This window comes from Symphalangus syndactylus, chromosome 6, assembly GCF_028878055.3.
Source record: "Symphalangus syndactylus isolate Jambi chromosome 6, NHGRI_mSymSyn1-v2.1_pri, whole genome shotgun sequence".
NCBI lineage: Eukaryota > Metazoa > Chordata > Mammalia > Primates > Hylobatidae > Symphalangus > Symphalangus syndactylus.
The window spans coordinates 124916875-124933454 of record NC_072428.2 but is presented as its reverse complement, the minus strand read 5'-3'; the positions used below and the strand labels follow the sequence as shown (position 1 = coordinate 124933454).

At 40.0% G+C, this 16580-nt stretch overlaps 1 protein-coding gene across 16 annotated transcripts in view; it reads right to left on the bottom strand.

Annotated features, from left to right (window-relative positions):
• Window positions 1-7019: 7019 nt before the first annotated feature.
• Window positions 7020-16580, bottom strand: part of CALD1 (caldesmon 1) — a 196744-nt gene continuing 187183 nt past the window's right edge. For 11 of the 16 annotated variants that reach the window (XM_063642278.1, XM_055284102.2, XM_055284101.1 and 8 more), the window contains 2 exons: window positions 12588-12668; window positions 7020-9634 (listed from right to left, as the gene is read on the bottom strand). In XM_063642278.1, the coding sequence (XP_063498348.1) occupies window positions 9629-9634; window positions 12588-12668 (87 nt within the window). In that variant the 3' untranslated portion in view covers window positions 7020-9628. Of the gene's footprint in view, window positions 9635-12587; window positions 12669-15043; window positions 15159-16580 lie in introns of all 16 variants that reach the window. The other 5 variants (XR_008658602.2, XR_008658604.2, XR_008658606.2 and 2 more) reach the window with 2 other exon arrangements.

Sequence of the window (16580 nt, the reverse complement as noted above, 5' to 3'; positions counted from 1 at the left end):
GTGTCTTGGGTTTGCTCTTCTCAAGGAGTATCTTTGTGGCATTCTCTGTATTTCCTGAATTTGAATGTTGGCCTGCCTTGCTATGTTGGGGAAGTTCTCCTGGATAATATCCTGCAGCGTGTTTTCCAACTTGGTTCCATTCTCCCCGTCACTTTCAGGTACACCAATCAGATGTAGATTTGGTCTTTTCACATAGTCCCATATTTCTTGGAATTTTTGTTTGTTTCTTTTTACTCTTTTTTCTCTAAACTTCTCTTCTCACTTCATTTCATTCATTTGATCTTCACTCATTGATACCTTTTCTTCCACTTGATCGAATCAGCTACTGAAATTTGTGCATGTGTCACGTAGTTCTCGTGCCATGGTTTTCAGCTTCATCAGGTCATTTAAGGTCTTCTGTATGCTGTTTATTGTAGTTAGCCATTTGTCTAATCTTTTTTCAAGGTTTTCAGCTTCTTTGCGATGGGTTTGAACATCCTTCTTTAGCTCAGAGAAGTTTGTTGTTATTGATCTTCTCAAGACTACTTCTGTCAACTAGTCAAAGTCATTCTCCATCTAGCTTTGTTCTGCTGCTGGCAAGGAGTTGCATTCCTTTGGAGGAGAAGAGCCGTTCTGACTTTTACAATTTTCAGCTTTTCTGCTCTGGTTTCTCCCCATCTTTGTGGTTTTATCTACCTTTGGTCTTTGATGATGGTGACCTACAGATGGGGCTTTGGTGTGGATGTCCTTTTTGTTGATGTTGATGCTATTAATTTCTGTTTGTTTGTTTTCCTTCTAACAGTCAGGACCTTCAGCTTCAGGTCTGTTGGAGTTTGCTGGAGGTCCACTCCAGACCCTGTTTGCCTGGGTATCACCAGCAGAGGCTGCAGAATAGCAAATATTGCAGAACAGCAAATGTTGCTGCTTGATCCTTCCTCTGGAAGCTTCGTCTCAGAGGGGCACCCGGCTGTATGAGGTGTCAGTCAGCCCCTACCGAGAAGTGTTTCCCAGTTAGGCTACTCAGGGGTCAGGGACCCACTTGAGGAGGCAGTCTGTCCGTTTTCAGATCTCACACTCCATGCTGGGAGAACCACTACTGTCTTAAAAGCTGTCAGACAGGGACGTTTAAGTCTTCAGAAGTTTCTGCTGCCTTTTGTTCAGCTCTGCCCTGCCCCCAGAGGTGGAGTCTACAGAGCCAGGCAGGCCTCCTTGAGCTGCAGTGGGCTTCACCCAGTTCGAGCTTCCTGGCTGCTTTGTTTACCTACTCAAGCCTCAGCAATGGCGGAAGCCCCTCCCCCAGCCTCGCTGCTGCCTTGCAGTTCAATCTTGGACTGCTGTGCTAGCAGTGAGCAAGGCTTCATGGGCGTGGGACCCTCCAAGCCAGGCGCAGGATATAATCTCCTGGTGTGCTGTTTGCTAAGACCACTGGAAAAGCACAGTATTACGGTGGGATTGTCCTGACTTTCCAGGTACCGTCTGTCACGGCTTCCCTCGGCTAGGAAAGGGAATTCCCTGACCCCTTGTGCTTCCTGGGTGAGGTGATGCCCCGCCCTGCTTTGGCTCACACTCCATGGGCTGCACCCACTGTGCAACAAGTCCCAGTGAGATGAACCTGGTACCTCAGTTGGAAATGCAGAAATCACCCATTTTCTGCATCTCTCATGCTGGGAGCTGTAGACTGGAGCTGTTCCTATTCGGCCATCCAAGAAGTTCATTTTAAACCTCAATTTTAAAGTCTATTTAAAGCCCTCCCCTTCTCACCCCCTGTAACCGAGGGTCCCAGGGATTTGGGGTTTTGGGGTATACACTGTGAAAAAGTACCCACTGATAACTGTTGCACTTTGAGTTCTTGTTATTTCAGAAAGGTCCAGGAGAAAGCCTAGCCTTGGCAAAACAAAAACAGTTTGGATACAGAGATACCTAAGTTGGAGGTGACCTTTGGCAAACTCTCTTCATTACCATACTAAAAACTCTGCCCAGGGAGGAGCTCATTTGCTATTTTCTATACACACAGCATATGAAGAAGTGTGGTCAACGACTGTGCCTGTGCTGCCTTGACTCCACCTCTATATACAGTGACTCGGCTAACCAGCCTGTTAAAAGCCCCGTTTTCACCTTTGTTTGGGGAGATACTTTGGGGAACTATCCCCAGTGTCCTCCATGCTTGTTGCAGGTAATCTCCTTGCTCAGTCCTCTTTGGCTGTGGTCATTGGACCGTTGCCTCCCCAAGTAATAATATCCCCCTGTTCGATCCTCCTTGGTTGTGTTCCTTGGACCATCACTCCCTGTATTAGTCTATTCTCATGCTGCTAATAAAGACATACCTGAGACTGGGTAATTTATAAAGGAAAGAGGTTTAATTGACTCACAGTTCCACATGACTGGGGAGGCCTCACAATCATGGCAGAAGACAAATGAGGAGCAAAGTCACATCTTACATGGTGGCAGGGAAGAGAGCTTGTACAGGGGATCTCCCATTTATAAAACCATCAGATCTCACAAGACTTACTACCACAAGAACAGTATGGGGGAACTGCCCCCAAGATTCAATTATCTCCACCTGGCCCTGCCTCTGACACGTTGGAATTATTACAATTCAAAGTGAGATTTGGGTGGGGACACAGCCAAACCATATCACCCCCCAAGTAATAAAATCCTTTTGTTCAGTCCTCCTTGGTTGTGTTCATTGGACTGTCACCCACCAAACAATTGAACCTACCCCCTGTGTGGGTAACACCCCCAGAGCACCTGAGAGCTATCCATAGCTATGGTGGCTTGGAAATGTTAAGGAGGTTGGTGTTTTGCTGTTTACATTCATCTCCTCTTCTTTCTAGGTTCTAATTCCTTGCTGTGTTAGGATGGGGATGACTGGGGAACAAAAGGGGTCTCCTTAAGGGTCTCCTTAACTGGGCCAAGTTATAGTCTACATGGTTGGTCTCAAGTGCTGTTCTTGCTCTGTCTGTGGACTTCAAGAAGAGAGTAGTGACACCCACCTGCCCCATCAACAAGGGGCTCTCTTCAAGGCTCACTCCTAGGCAATAATCTCTTGTGACAGAGTTAAGCACATGGGCTCAGGAGCCAACTGCCTACGGTCAAATATTCTGCCAGTTAGCTATATGACTGTGGGCAAGTTTTTAAATTCTCTTTGATTCAATTTATTTACCTGTCAAGGGGGGCAATACAGTAGTACCTGTCTTGTAGGGTTGTAAGGATTGAGTGAGTAACATGTAAGTTCTAAGCACTTACATGTTATATCAGGGAGCAGGTTGGAGCCACCATTCTCCTCAAGGCATGGGGAAGTGGTTTTTAAAATGTGGTCTGTGAGACCCTAGTTGAGAAACCCTAGTGAACTCAACAACTAATTTCCATAATTTGAAAAAAACTCAAAGCACTCATGTTACTAATGTTGGCAGGTGTGATGGTTAATACTGAACGTCAACTTGATTGGATTGAAGGATACAAACTATTGATCCTGGGTGTATCTGTGAGGGTGTTGCTAAAAGAGATTAGCATTTGAATCATTAGTCTGGGAAAGCCTGACTCACCCTTAATCTGGGTGGGGACAATCTAATCAGCAGCCAGCATAGGGAAATATAAGCAGGCAGAAAAATGTGAAAACAGAGACTGGCTTAGTCTCCCAGCCTACATCTTTCTTCTGTGCTGGATGCTTCCTGCCCTCAAGCATCGGACTCCAAGTTCTTAGTTTTGGAACTCAAACTGGCTCTCCTTACTCCTCAGCCTGCAGATGGACTATTGTGGGGCCTTGTAATCGTGTGAGTGAATACTTAATAAACTCCCCTTTATAGATTTTATATAAACTATTCCATTAGTCTGTTTCTCTAGAGAACCCTGACTAATACAACAGGAACTGGACATATACAAGATAGCATTTTATTATTCTAATAAAAGCAGGTTAGAATGAAAGACTGCTAGGTAAGGTTGAAAACTGGTTAAGAAACTAATCTTGTGTTCTGTAGGATTGTGGTACTTTTGCATAATTTTTAGCATATTCGATAAGAGAAGATTGAATTATGGTTCCTTATTCAGGTAGAAATGACCCATTGGGCCTTCTAAAATCTATTTTAATGAAACATTTTTTGGAAATCCTATTTCAAGATAGTAAAAGCCATCACCACTAAGAGCATGTCATGGCAAAATTATATTAAATCTGCATTAGTGGCCAGGCATGATGGCTCACGCCTGTAATCCCAGCAATTTGGGAGGCCGAGGTGGGCAGATCACTTGAGGTCAGGAGTTTAAGACCAGCCTGGCCAACATGGTGAAACCCCATCTCTACTAAAAATACAAAATTTAGCTGGGTGTGGTAGCACGCACCTGTAGTCCAAGCTACTCGGGAGGCTAAGGCAGGAGAATTGCTTGAACCTGGGAGGTGGAGCTTGCAGTGCAGGGAGCTGAGATGGTGCCACTGCACTCCAGCCTGGGCAACAGAGCAAGGCTCCATCTCAACAACAACAATAACAACAACCAGCATTAGAGTGATGTAAGGAGCCAATGTTCTTTATGGAGCTGAGATGCAGGGCTGAGTTGATACATGAACTCTAAATTTAGTAATATAAAATGTCACAAAACTAACCTCTTATAACTCTAGAAACTTTACGGAAATTCACAGCAGCATATCTAGCAAAGTTTATAAACTGAGTTGCTCATGAAATCATCTTATTGCTTACCAAGCACTGGTATGTATAGTGGTACTGGGTACACTTCTGGGGATATAAAAAACGTTAAGGCAAATATTTTTCTTCTTTGATTACCCCATGCTGATGTATTCTCTCTTCCTTCTAAATGTTGACAACTATATACTACATAATTCTTTGACAATTATGTGCTAGAGCCTTGTTGATACTTTATCTCTTAAATTCTTGAATTGTTACTCGGTATTTTGTATCTTTTCTCATCTTTACCATTGATCATTTATTTCCTTGCTAGAATACTAGAATTGTTCCACAGAGTGGAGATAGGTGGCAATCTGCGTGAAGACCAGATAATTTTAAATTCACCTTACTTTTAGGAGGCAGCTCTCTGAAGACCCAACCAAAGCTAGAAGTGGTTTACCTAGCCCTCATTCTTGGCAGTTAGCAGATTCTGACTTTTTTTCCTCTAGCCTAGTTGTATTTCCAAAGGTCTAGCTCAGCCTCTCAGCTGCCACTTGTAGATCAGCATATGCTCTGAAGCAGAAGCAGCCCAGCATGAACAAGAAAAAGTAATATAGTACAGGTGGCACATAGCTAGGATACTATTAAATACAAAAATATCAGTAATTACATTAAATATGAAAGGACTAAATATTTCTGTTGAAACTCAAAGATCATCAGATTGGATTAAAACCCAAACCATGTGATTATTGTTAAAGACACATATATAAGACTAAAGGATATACAAAAGTTGAAATTTAAGGGATGGAAAAAATAATATGATGCAAGCCCTAGTCAAAAGAAAGCCACTGTAGTAATTTTAGAATAGAAAAAAATAACTTGAAGGCAAAAGCCTTTGCACAAATAGATGGTCACTTCATAGTGATCTTTAGCTAAAGATCTAGAATCATTATGTCTTCCTAGTGAATGGAATATTTCACCTAAAAAATAACCTTAAAATATGGAAGGCAAAATTAGCAGAATTACAAGGAGAAATAGGCAAATCCATAATCATAGTGGGAGATTTTTCACTTTCCTTTCTCAGTAACAGATAAGGAAAAAATCAGTAGGATATAGAATATTAGGACAACATGATTAATAGACTTGACACAAATAGACACTGTACTGAAATCAAGACTTTGTTAGTTATCTCCTAACGCCAATGGAAGAACACAAATTTAGGATTGAGATCTTTTTTTCTTATCCATTCTTCCACTTGGAGCATACACGCAAGCAAAGGTAGGAAAAAACCTTTAATACAGACCTGTTTTGACATCACAGAAGACACTAGTATGTTTTCAAGCTCATATCCTGAATATACATATTGTAAAATTAATTTCCATTCACCCCTAATCTTATCAGTTTGGTATTGGTATTACAGATTGTATTCTTTCCATTGCTTAATTTTGCAAATTGATTTTGATAACAACTATATTATTGTCTATACTTATCACCCTTCTTGTTGGGACACAGAAATAAAAATACTTTTTTTTTTTGTAGTAACTTAGTTCATTGTGTCAATCTTGTAGGCAGGGTTGAAGGAACTGTTCAGGAGCTTCAAACCCACAGTTTAAAACCTTTATGAGAACTTCAGATTTCAGACCAATTAGTGCTACATAAATATGCAAAATTACCATGAAAAAATAACTTTGGATTCACATGTAATCACCAGTGCCTTGCAAGTAGTAAGTATTCTACAAATGAATGGTATATATTAAATGGGTGTTTCTGTATAAGATACACTACCTTTGAGAAAACAGTACTGCCCATCTTAGGAGCCAGAGGGGCTGGTATGTGACAACACTGGCAATGAGAAGGAGGATGGAGGGACAATCCATAGTTACTTTTTTTTTGAGACAGGGTCTTGCTTTGTCACCTAGGCTGGAGTGCAGTGGTGCTATCAGGGCTCACTGCAGCCTCGACCTCCTGGGCTCAAGCGATCCTCCTACCTCAAGCTCCCGAGTGTCTGAGACTGCAGGCATATGCCACCATGCCTGGCTTTTTAATTTTTTTTTTTTTTTTACAGAAAGGGGTCTTGCTATGTTGCCCAGGCTGGTCTTGAACTCCTGGGCTCAAGCAATCCTCCCGCTTCCCTAAGTGCTGGGATTAGAGGCGTGAGCCACTGTGCCTGGACGATAGTTTCTTTTAGGAAGGATTTGCAAAATCCCTCTTCAACCTTTTCCATACATGTTTGGTCAGTTGTCAACATAAGACCAATTTTCTATATTTTATTAGATAATTTAAAAATATGAAAATGATTTTCTTCTTTAAAGAGTGAAACCAAGACTCAACCTGAAATATAGGTTTTACTGTGCCAGTGCCATAATCTTTATTATAATAGACATACCTCTATCAATATTGTACATAAAAATAAGTGAGAAAAAGACATTTTGCAGGAAGGAATTCCATTTATTGTGGATGCATTTTCACAATATATGTTTATTGGAGCGATCCATTATCAGTGAAAAATATCAAGTGTTTATAAAATTTTTAGGAATGGCAGATTCACAGAACATGCTAGTCAGCTTGCAGTTTTACCTCGTAAAGATAACAGAGAATTATAGTCAAACCAGTAAACAAGGAATTTACTTCTCAAAAGATTAAATCCAAACTGAACAAAATTCTACCCTAAAACTTACTCCATCCAAATATTGGAATAAAAGTCAGCAGTGATACATTCTCTTCTGAACTTTAGATTTTCTAGAAAAACAGGTAATAGTGATCAGGAGGAGCTCTTGTTCAAAAGTACAACAAAGCAATGTTACCTCACCATAGGCCTTAATTCAAACTTTGATCCATTTCACTCCAATGACGGGAGTCAATGCTACCTGGGACACTTCTTGTATTTGTAAATTCTGATTTAGCTTATTGTAGACTTGTGCCTACTCTGTCATGAGGGTTTGACTTCTGCATTCTTCGTGGCTTTCCTTCCTTTGGCTTAGTTTTGCTAAAGCTAGAAGATTCAATTGCTCTTTACAGACTTATGAGGAAGATAGACTTTGTAACGCAGGTGTCACTTCTCGTGCCAGCCCTGCCCTGGTTAGCTTTTCTGGAGGAATACTGTAGATAAGAAAATAGTTATTTGGGAGGCTCCCTCAGTGTGGTAGGAATTGAGACTAACACAATTTTGGTTAAGTTCACTGACGTATGAGTTTATATAACTCCACTGTATGTATTCAGCTATACCAGAACATTTTGCCAAGCCACTGGAGGACTCTTTCATTATCTACTGTGAAGAATAAAGACTTAGAGGCTATATAATAAGATCTGGATTGTGTGTGTAAAAATCATGAGTTAAAAAAGACTTGGGGGAGAAAGTAAAACTAGTAGAAGTTACATATAATTTTGAAATTTCACCACATTGTCAACTTACTATAAGTACCAATGACAAATAAAGGTAGAAAAGTTTAAAGAAATGCTTCAGAGTATATAAAGATCAAAGTACTGTCATGACTCTTCAACATTGGATTTTGCTCACTTCTCTGCTTCCAGACATTTAGCCAAAGGTAGTCTGTGTTGAGACTCATACATGGAATTTCTATCTGTACAATATTGGCACTAAATTTCTTGTCTTTCAATTTTAGAAAAAGGAAGAGACCTTATGACCTATTGTGAACTTCATTGTTTCTAATAAGTAGGCTTTGAGCTTGGTCGAGATGATAGCATTAATAAAATTCACACTGGACTTCAAGAATGAATTTAATTATAAACTAAATACTATGTCTTTTAGAAAATTTCAACTCCTGGCCGGGCGCGGTGGCTCATGCCTGTAATCCCAGCACTTTGGGAGGCTGAGACGGGCGGATCACGAGGTCAGGAGATCGAGACCATCTTGGCTAACACGGTGAAACCCCGTTTCTACTAAAAATACAAAAAATTAGCTGGGCATGTTGGCGGGCGCCTGTAGTCCCAGCTACTCGGGAGGCTGAGGCAGGAGAATGGCGTGAACCCAGGAGGCAGAGCTTGCAGTGAGCTGAGATCGCGCCCCTGCACTCCAACCTGGGAGACACGGCGAGACTCTGTCTCAAAAAAAAAAAAAAAAAAGAAAATTTCAACTCCTTGTGACACTTCTAATCTCTCTTCTTTTCAATACTTTCTTCTTATAGGTCATCAGGCATTGAAAACATATTGATACCTATCTGCCATGTTTCTGTTGGCAAATATGAAATATTAATATAATGTGATTTTTTAATTTTTCAAAAGCTGTGATATTGGCTAGTTACAATGACATACTACTAAATATAATAGTCTAGCACATAAAAAAGCATTCTACCATTAGTGTGTTTGTATATGTGTATGCACATACATACATAATTGAGTTATCTAAAATGTGGTTCAGGCTACTATCACTACTAAAGAAATCCACAAAACAACCAACCTAAAAAATCAGTACCACTGTCAGCTAACATAATAATGTAATTTAGATATGAATCATCAGCATGAAAAAAAGTAATACCTTAACAGTACATTTCTTTTTTTTTTTAAAGACAACCATTATTGCAGTATTTCAAATCTGAAATGGGTTACTTTCAAAAAGTGTTACAATTGCCTACTAAGATAACTTCTTCCATGCTTTATTATAAAGTGCAGAAACAACATGACTTCTGTATTTAAAAAAACAAAAACTACGGTTCATTTTTCTAGATACTGCACACATTCTGCAGGCAATTTTAAACCTGGATCTTCTGTTGACTTCAGATGTGGTTGGTATCACTGCTCAGATACAGAGTTACGATGATCAGTAGAAAAGTCTCTATTTCACAGCATGGGTTTCTTTAGAAACAGGCTCCTGTGCAAAGGCAGTACTTTTACCATGAACATCTCTAGACTGTGATTATTAAATATAGTGATAATATACATGGGTTTATTGGGATATTGAAAAATAAAAGAAAATGAACCCAATTTAGTAAATCAACATAAATACAAAACAGAGCAAATTAGCCCTCTACAACTGAGCTCGTCCCGCGTCTTGAGCTTGGGTTCTTTCTGGAACTGTTTCAAACCTGCCAAGAGAAGAGAACTTGAAATTGACAGCCTGTAGTGTGAAACTGACAGCCTGCAGTGTTTCAGGCAGATGGTTTTTATAGTCAGAAGAAAAAAGAATAACAGTATGCCAGGAATAAATATTTATGAAAGGGAGGATTATTATCGGCATTCCATTCAAATATGATCTTTTATTTTACTTTTTATTTTTTTTGATATGGAATCTTGCTCTGTCACCCAGGCTGGAGTGCAGTGGTGTGATCTCAGCTCACTGCAACCTCTGCCTCCCAGATTCAAGCGATTCTCCCATCTCAGCCTCCTGAGTAGCTGGGGATTACAGGCGTACACCACCACGCCCGGCTAATTTTTGTATTTTTGGTAGAGACAGGGTTTCCCCATATGTTGGCCAGGCTGATCTCAAACTCCTGACCTCCAGTGATCTGCCTGCCTCAGCCTCCCAAAGTGTTGGAATTACAGGTGTGAGCCACTGCGCCCGGCTGGATCTTCTTTTATTTTATCCTTCCTTCTGCTGATTTTTTTCATTTCCCTCTCCCTGTCTTTCTCCTTTATGTTCTCTTTTCCTGTCTTAACCTTTGGCCTTGCTCATAGCATTTAGAGTCAAGTAAGTTGCTTTTTTTTTTTTTTTCATTTTTAAGCTCCACTGTAAGAGCCAAAAATCTACAGTGTGTATTCCAGAACAGGCACATGCGACTGAATAGCTCAATGAGGGCCACATCAATGTATGATGGTGAAGGTGGATGTTTATCTTTAGTTTTCTCCCATTTTTAATCTAGCAATCTCTTTTCTCCCTCCTATTCTTACACCCCTACCCCATGAGACTTATCTAACCTATAGTCCTATTCTTATACCATTCTTTCCCCCTCAGCTAGTTGCTAAAAATTTTTGCCAAGCTATTAAGAAATCTTAAAGTGTTGTGAATTCAAATTTTCAAGGGTGTTCATTGTATTCATTTCTAAGGAATGACTGAGTAACAAGAAATGAGTTTGACAGTTTGAAGCAAAAGAGGTACTTAAACTGCTACCTCATAAACTCAGTTCTGGGTCTGGTGGTTATATTATTACTACTGTAGAAAGAGGTTAGTGGCACGTGAAAACTCACACTGTCACTCTCCTACCTTGTACTGCCCTGGTGCTACATAACTCCAGGGAGTACCATTCATGTTTGTATGTGAGTGGTGTTCTCTGAGTCTGACCATTCCACATCATCTTTGTTCCACTTTCCAGAGCTCTGGCTAGGAGGAATGATATCCAGAGACTCCATTATACTGGTGATGATGGTCTATGGCCAGCTGACATCCCCTTTTCAGACAGGAACCTATATACACACTGGAACTGCCATTCCGAGAGGTCAGATACCTCTCAGAGGTCTGAGAGGAGAGCCTTCTGCTGTCAACGTTCCTCCCACAGTGGTGTATAGAGAATGTCTTCCTGGGAACCATTCCATAGGTTTGGACTATTTACATTGCATGGCTGACAAACCTGCTATGCGCTAATAGCATAGGCTAGAGAGGTCATAAAAGCTTAGGTCAACGAGCTCATTCTTTGTTTAAAAAATAACAAAGAACGTTCTTTTCTCCCCTGCCACCGAGAGAAAATTATACAAGGAATTGAACAGCTATACATTTTCTCCTGAATATGCATCCTAAAAGAAAGTACCATGTATAATGGTTAAAAATGCAGGCTCAGATCAGACTGCTGGAGTATCAATGCAGGCTATGCTACTTATTCACTGTGTGACTTTGGGAAAGTTACTTCATCTCTCAATGCCTCATTTTTCTCAGCTGCAAAATGAGAGTGATACACTACTTACCTCACATGGTGACTGGAGGATCAAATGAAATAATGGAGGGTAAGAAGGTAGAATAGTGTCTAGCATATAGTGGGGTGCTCACTTGTAGCGCTAGTAGTTTGCAATGTGATAATTACCAGCAGGTACTTTTAATATGTTTAGCAATAACTTAGAAAGGCTAGTGGATTTTAATGGAATAAAAGCACAATACGTAGCTAATAGTGAAGGTGGGGTAATATGTTTAGGTAGCTGCACCAGAACTAAGAGCATGTAGAAAGTAGGAAAGGGAAGGTAATTCTCTCCCTGCAGTGAATTGTAGTGATTCTCTAGTTGCCGTTGATGTGCTCTTTAGTCCTGAGTTTGCTTACGAAGTGCTTCTGTTTAAATCAACCCATAAGCAGCCTGTTCTAACCTTGCTTATTGTTGGTCTCCAGTTTCTCCCTTTTTAATTTTCTTTTTATTGAAGGAGAAGACTAGGTCTATTACTTGAAATGGGGAAAGGCTACAGTTGGGAGTTGAATGAGCTCATTGTACCACAAAGGGTCCCATTTGCAGTCTAAGCATCATTTAGATGTTCTTCAGAGCCTCCTTTCTGAAGAATGACCATATCCTTTGACCAGAAGACTAAAAGTAAGAGGAACCCAATCATTCTTAGTCATTCATTTTCATAGGCTGGTAAATGGTTGCTTTACTTTTGAATATTATTTTAATTTTTTTTGCCATAGCAACCGAGTCTTAGGCTGCTGGCAGTGGCAATATAATCTAAAATGGTTCCAGAAAGTAGTTTTGGAAACACTCAGGGAAACAGATGTTTTCCCCAAGTGATTTTTAAATGACTGTGGCACCAAGCTGGGACCTTGTAAGGAAACGTAGACCATGGTATCCCATACAGCCTTCTGCTGCCAACGTTCCTACCACTGTGGTGTATTGAGGATGTCTTACTGAGAACCATTCCATGGATTTGGGCTGTTTATGTTGTATGACTGACAAACTTGCAATGCACTTTTCCTTTCACTGTGTTATGTACTGGTCTTTCAGACACTGATGGATGTGCAGGCAAAGATCTGTAGGTCAGTGATATTTCTCATCTGACTCCAGGACATTATACTACAGCATACATCAGGAAAACAAACCTCTGAAATACTAGTCCTCCCAATAGATTACCTTAGTGGGCGAAGTGACCTTATCCACAGATTGCTTTTCCCAGAGGTTCCGCTTGCTGGATACGTCTCCTGGTCTCAAGTCCTAATAAAGAGAAAGCAGAAAAACATCGATAGGTGGCCATTTATATTTTCTAGCCAGCTCTAAATAAATGGCCACATCTATTGTTTATTTGAATCAGTCTGTTGTTTAATACACTTTACCCCAGTGATCTGAAATGGAATTGAAAGGACCATCAGCTGTTGTTTTATTTTTTTATTTTTATATATTTTTTTGAGACAGAGTCTCACTCTGTAGCCCAGGCTGGAGTGTAGTGGCATGATCTTGGCTCATTGCAACCTCCGTCTACTGGGTTCAATTGATTCTCCTGCCTCAGCCTCTCGAGTAGCTGGGATTACAGGCGTGTGCCACCATGCCCAGCTAATTTTTTTGTATTTTTAGTAGAGATGGGGTTAGCTGTTGTTTGATTTTATATAGACCGTGACATGTCTTATGATATGAGAATGGGCTGGAACTATAGCCTCTGTCTGGGTCCTTGCCCTTTCCTAAGGACTTACTGTTTATTCATCAGTAAAAGTGAAACAGGAGCATGTTTAAAATAATATAGCCTCATTTTAAATTTCTGCACTCTTACAAGTCAATAGATCATAGGTTATTTAAAAATAATTAATTTGGGGTTTGATAAGCATTTCCTGCCTCACAGATGAACTCAATTTGTACTCACCTCTTTTCCCCCAGCCCTTACTACTTTAGCACACACCAGCTCGACTGCTAACTACCCACACGGCACTTCTCTGCCTAGGGACTTTCTCTGGGTACAGATGCCTGTTTTGCCTGCCCAGGAGGCAGGCTGGAAAGTCCAAAGAATTATTATAACATCCCCAGGAACAGTCCTCAATGGCTGACTGGTGAATGTTGGTGCAATATTATTTTCAGGCTCACTCTCGCCTCAGCTTGGGTAACTCTGAAGTATGTGTTCTTTAGTGGCTTCCAGGATTTCCTCCATGGGATTAAGGTTTAACAGTCCATGTGGGGACTTGCTTAATAACACCTTCTGTGCAGGCTGCCTCCTCCCAACCTCAGCCCCTGTAGGGTTTTCTTCACCTCCATGTAAACAACTTGCTCTGGAATCACTATCTTGGGATCCGTTGCCGGGCAGCCCAAACAAAGTCACTTTTCTTTTTTCTTTTTCTTTTTTGAGACAGAGTCTTGCTCTGTCGCCCAGGCTGGAGTGCAGTGGCGCGATCTCGGCTCACTGCAACCTCTGACTCCCGGGTTCAAGCGATTCTCCTGCCTCAGCCTCCCGAGTAGCTGAGATTACAGGCACAAGCCACCACGCTCAGCTAATTTTTGTATTTTTAGTAGAGGTCGGGTTTCACCATGTTAGCCAGGATGGTCTCGATCTCCTGACCTCATGATCTGCCCGCCTCAGCCTCTCAAAGTGCTGGGATTACAGGTGTGAGCCACCGTGCCCATCCACAAAGTCCCTTTTCTAGCAGCGCTTTCCTCACCCTAAAATCATTTTGTGTCTCCCGAGGGGCAAGTGGGTAATTCAGAAGTGGATCAGTAGAACCTAGCAAATACAAACATTCATCACAAATTGAACCCATGCGAGAAGTTGACAGTTGATGACATGTGTAAGAACATGTGGAAATCTTGGGATGGAAACACTAAAATATGATCGATAACAGTTATATAGCTTAGAGTCTTTATTTACTACCTCATAATTAATTTCATTTGGATAAGGATCCAAATTTCTGTTTCAATTTACTTTTCTTCCAGCATTTGCTTATATTAGTACTTGGCAAAACGTAGTTTGTAGAAAATAAATGTGTTTTACTGAAATAGTAATGCTTATCTTGGCAAACCCTTTTCTCAGGAGGAAGGCAAAGCTAACAGCAATTGCATTTACCCATGGACACTGATCTAAATGGACGTATTTCTGATGGATAGTATTGAGATTGTATACTGAAAATGCACAGTTAAATGATACCTGTGAAGCATTTCAGATTTGCCTAAACTTTACTGAGTTTCTGGATTTCCTCTGTGTCATGAATTCCTGATACTCTATTAGAGAGTTACACCTATTTAACTTGGAGCCATTAAGCAACAAATCAGATTATTTTTGTAGAATTCCACTACATTTGCCAGCGTAGGTGAAAGCTGCCAAGCTGTCTGGAAGACTGTTTTAAAATTTTGGAAACTATAATTAGGAACATGCTGGGGGAAGCTCGGGAAAGCAGCTATTATCGCTTTGTTTATTTGATTCATATGAGACAAATATTTTTCCTTCTCATGCACGTTCTTCTATCTAAGAAAATGGATTGCACTTCCCATAAATCCTGCCGATGGATCTTTCGAGATCACTTAAAGAGTTTAAAGAGTCCTTTTAAGAAAATATTAACATCCGAGTTATAAGTTGGCATTTTAAATCAAAGGGGAAATATAAATAGAATTACCTGACCAGACTACATTTTAGAGAAAGACCCACTCCGGAAGAAGAGGGAGAAATGAAGGCAGGAGAAGCAGGTTTCCAATCAACCAGAGACCAAAGAGTGAGGAACAGAAGGTCAGCTGAGAAAGACATTGTTGGTTTTTTTTAAACAAAAAGAAAGACAAATTAGCTTTTTAATTGCTGTGTAACGTGCAGTTTAGACACAGAGAATAGACAAACCAGCTCAAACAGACATACTCAGAATTGAATTGCAGTTACAAAGTTACACTGAAATCCTATAAATTCTACCCACAAAAAGCAAGGGATATCCCAGTAGCAATCTGGTGTATTTACAACATTGATTTCATAGAACTTTCTTCCATCTGGTTCTCATTCAGGAAGCCACACTAGTCTACAAAATCTAATGGCAAGAAGGATCTCACTAAAATCTATACTAACTGCCATGTTCTTCTTTCCTTTTCTTCACCCTCTAGGGGGTGATCTAGCAAGCCACATACAAATTAGTAGGTAAAGCAGGCAATGATTTTGTAATTTCTCTGCAATACCTTTTTTTTTTTTTTTTTTTTTTTTTTAGGAGGCTGTCAATAACCCCAGAACATAGTGCATGTTTTGTTTTGTTTTTGCTGTGGAAACCTGGATACAGTTATACCTATCATAATAATAACTGAATTTTATCTTTTTAACCTCATTAGGATGTCATACAGATGATGGTAAACTTTTAAGTTTACATGTTAAAGTGCTGATAAAAGAATAGGGGCCAAGTTCTGGATCAAATTTTTGAGTATAATCTGCTACAAAAATGAAAGATTGCAAATATCATAAATGTGCAAAAATTATCATCTCCTCCAAATATTTCATACTTATCAAAGAGCGAAACATAGATCTTTCTCTTCTTACTATCTTGAGAGTTACTCAGTAGGTCCATTGACTGCCTGTTTTTTTATGTATATTTTGGGGGAGAGGGTCCTTAAATTTCATTAGGTTTTAAAGGGGTTCATAATTCAAAAAGGGTTAATAATCACTGGTATGGAACCACAAAACTTATATACACTGCCATGGCTTTGTTTGTTTTGTTTTTGAAAATAATTTCTACTCCTTATGTTACCAGAGATGCTTGGAAAACTTGAGGCACTAAAGAGCACATAACTTTTGGGTCTGGTCTCTTGTCTCAACTGTGTCCTTTTATAAACCCCCATTCTTGTACCTATTGAGAGGGGGAGGGAAAGTTGCTTTTTTCAAAGTATAAAGATTTTCCAATTGTAAATTGGGTTGACATTAGTTTATGCCTCCCGTGAGCCTTTATGCAAAGAATCTCGGGGTGTAGATTAATTAAATGGTTCAAGGAGTTGTGCCCAAGAAGGATTTGTGAACATTTCCATTTCTTCCTTTTTAAATTGGAAAGTGACAAAATTTAATGACTTTGGAGATTATATATGGAGCCAATGAATGCAATTAAATGGCATGGAGCCAATGGATGCAATTAAATGCACAGAGGCCTAGGATTGGAAAGTTTTTCTTCTTCCTCTAGAATGTAGGATTAT